At 38.1% G+C, this 2,517-nt stretch overlaps 1 protein-coding gene across 1 annotated transcript; it reads left to right on the top strand.

The window, feature by feature from the left end:
* The first annotated feature begins 615 nt into the window (after window positions 1-615).
* On the top strand, window positions 616-1,575 carry LOC130837105 (olfactory receptor 2T11). The gene has a single exon (XM_057709895.1). The coding sequence runs from the start codon at window positions 616-618 to the stop codon at window positions 1,573-1,575; it is 960 nt and encodes a 319-aa protein (XP_057565878.1).
* The last annotated feature ends 942 nt before the right edge of the window (window positions 1,576-2,517 follow it).

The following is a 2,517-nucleotide window of genomic DNA, read 5'->3' as shown; positions in this document are numbered from 1 at the left end:
GTAAGGAGGAGAAACTCACTTACATTTGGTAACCAGAAGGGTCAGAAATGAAAGTATTGATAGTAGAGAAGACACACAGCAAGATTTTTTGTTCGGTTTGGTTTGGTTTGGTTTGGTTTTTTTGACTTTACACCTTTCACTACCTAAGTTATTCATTTTTAGCACATGTAGCCATCCAAATGACCAATGAGTCAATCATCCTTTTCTCCAACCAGTATTTGCTTAGCCCTACTATGAACTCCAGAAGACTCTGAAGACCAAAATGCAGACAAATAGGACAGATATAAGTAAAACTCTAATCCAAATATAGCAACTTTATTATGCATATAGTATAACCTATGTATTGCAACATAATCATGAACACAATAAAAAGGGTTGATCTCTGAAAAGAAGAAACAGTTATATAGTTACTGATTTATGATGTGTCTTTTGGTCTGCTTTTTCCTCCCTAGCATTGTGACTTTGAAAATTTTATTTGAACCAGTACCCTCTGAGATGTCATCTGAATTGTGAGTTTCTTCCCTATAGAAAGTGTTTTTTTTCTCTTTCTATCTCTCTCTTTTCTTTCTCCCCAGGTATTTGTGGCTTTCTGCTTTCCTGGAGCTATCACAGGCAATGTCAATGAGTAATAAAACTTCATCCTCTGACTTTATCCTCCTGGGGCTTTTGGTAAACAGTAAAGCTACAGGGGTCGTCTTTGCAGTTATTTTGGCTATTTTTGTGGTGGCTGTAACTGCAAATTTGGTCATGATAGTCTTGATTCAGGTGGACTCCCGCCTCCACACCCCCATGTACTTTCTGATCAGCCACCTGTCCATCATGGATACCATTTTCATTTGTACCACTGTCCCAAAGCTCCTGGTTGACATGGTTTCTAAGGAGAAGATGATTTCCTTTGTGGCCTGTGGCATCCAGATCTTCCTCTATGTGACCATGCTTGGCTCAGAGTTCTTCCTATTGGGCCTCATGGCCTATGACCGCTATGTGGCTGTCTGCAACCCTCTTAGGTACCCAGTCTTGATGAACCACAGAGTATGTCTGTTTCTGGCTGCTGGTGCCTGGTTTGGAGGATCTCTGGATGGGTTTCTGCTCACCCCTATGACCATGAATGTCCCCTACTGTGGCTCCCGCACTATCAACCATTTCTTCTGTGAGATCCCTGCAGTTCTCAGATTGGCCTGTGCTGACACATCCATGTATGAAACCTTGATGTACATCTGCTGTGTGCTTATGTTGCTCATCCCTGTCTTTATTATCTCATCCTCCTACTCCCTCATCTTGTTAACTGTCTACCACATGCACTCTGCTGAGGGCCGTAAAAAGGCCTTTACCACTTGTTCTTCCCACTTGACCATAGTCAGCATTTTCTATGGGGCTGCTTTCTACACGTATGTGCTGCCCCAGTCATTTCACACCCCTGAGCAGGACAAAGTAGTATCAGCCTCCTATACCATTGTCACACCCATGCTTAATCCCCTCATCTACAGTCTCAGAAACAAGGATGTCATGGGGGCCTTTAAAAAGATATTTGCACAGTGCTTATCTATACAGAAAGTATCTACAAGTGATGCTTAGAGAGTGAATAATATGGGAATAATCTTCCAAGTAACATCCTCTGAGTGTACTCTTTCACAACTCTAAAAGATTATTATATAATTTACAATTAAGAGGGTGTACCTAGGCTGCTTCTTTCTCCAAGATGAAGGGAACCAAGAACATTTCAGTTGTTATTCAGAGACTTTGGTTAACTACCAAAACCAATGTATTATTAAGTTAAAAAAATTACTCTTATTCTAGCTCTTATCTCTAGGAAAAAAAGAAAAAAGGTAGCAGATATTGGAGTTTAAAACAACCTTTATTATTTCCCTTTAAGGTTGCCTCTTGGTAAACCAAACCAAAAAAAAAAAAAAAAAAATCTTCCAAAGTTATAAAATTTAGTTCAACAAATTATTTGAATATTTTTGTATCAGTAAGAAAAAATACCAATTCACAAATGACTGAGAAGATAAACCACAATTTTAATCCTGTCTTTAACTATTCTTTTTGCCCCAGTGGATTATAAACTCTGTGATCACCTTTATAGAACTTGTGCTGAAAACAATTACTTTCAAATACTAGGCCACAATGAATAGAAGATGAGTTGAGCTAAACTGACTGTGAATTGATGAATGTCTGAGATCTACACACCTACTCAAAATAAATAGACTCTAATATTTAATATCAAAGAGCTCTACTGTGCTTCCTTTCATGTTATTTTAGCAACTGAGGTCTAAGAAGGATGAAGTCTATGGGAAGAAAATTTGCATTGCACAACTCTGTCTGATTCACTAAAATGACTTGAAAGCATTTTTAGTTTTATTAAGAGTGAGATGAAAATTTCTTGAAGAAAATTTTGTAGTGATATAACTTGGTAAGATGTACATTTTTAAAATAGTTTGGAGAATAGAGCAAGGAGCTAGGTTGGTTGGATGTGAGAAGACAATTTAGGAGGCTTCAAGTGAGAGACAAAGATTGGAT

Source organism: Hippopotamus amphibius, chromosome 15 (assembly GCF_030028045.1).
Source record: "Hippopotamus amphibius kiboko isolate mHipAmp2 chromosome 15, mHipAmp2.hap2, whole genome shotgun sequence".
Lineage (NCBI taxonomy): Eukaryota > Metazoa > Chordata > Mammalia > Artiodactyla > Hippopotamidae > Hippopotamus > Hippopotamus amphibius.
This window is presented reverse-complemented; position numbering and strand designations above follow the sequence as displayed.

Bases quoted from the DNA above. Each gene is read 5' to 3' on its own strand.
- LOC130837105 (XM_057709895.1), top strand. From the start codon at position 616: ATGTCAATGAGTAATAAAACTTCATCCTCTGACTTTATCCTCCTGGGG.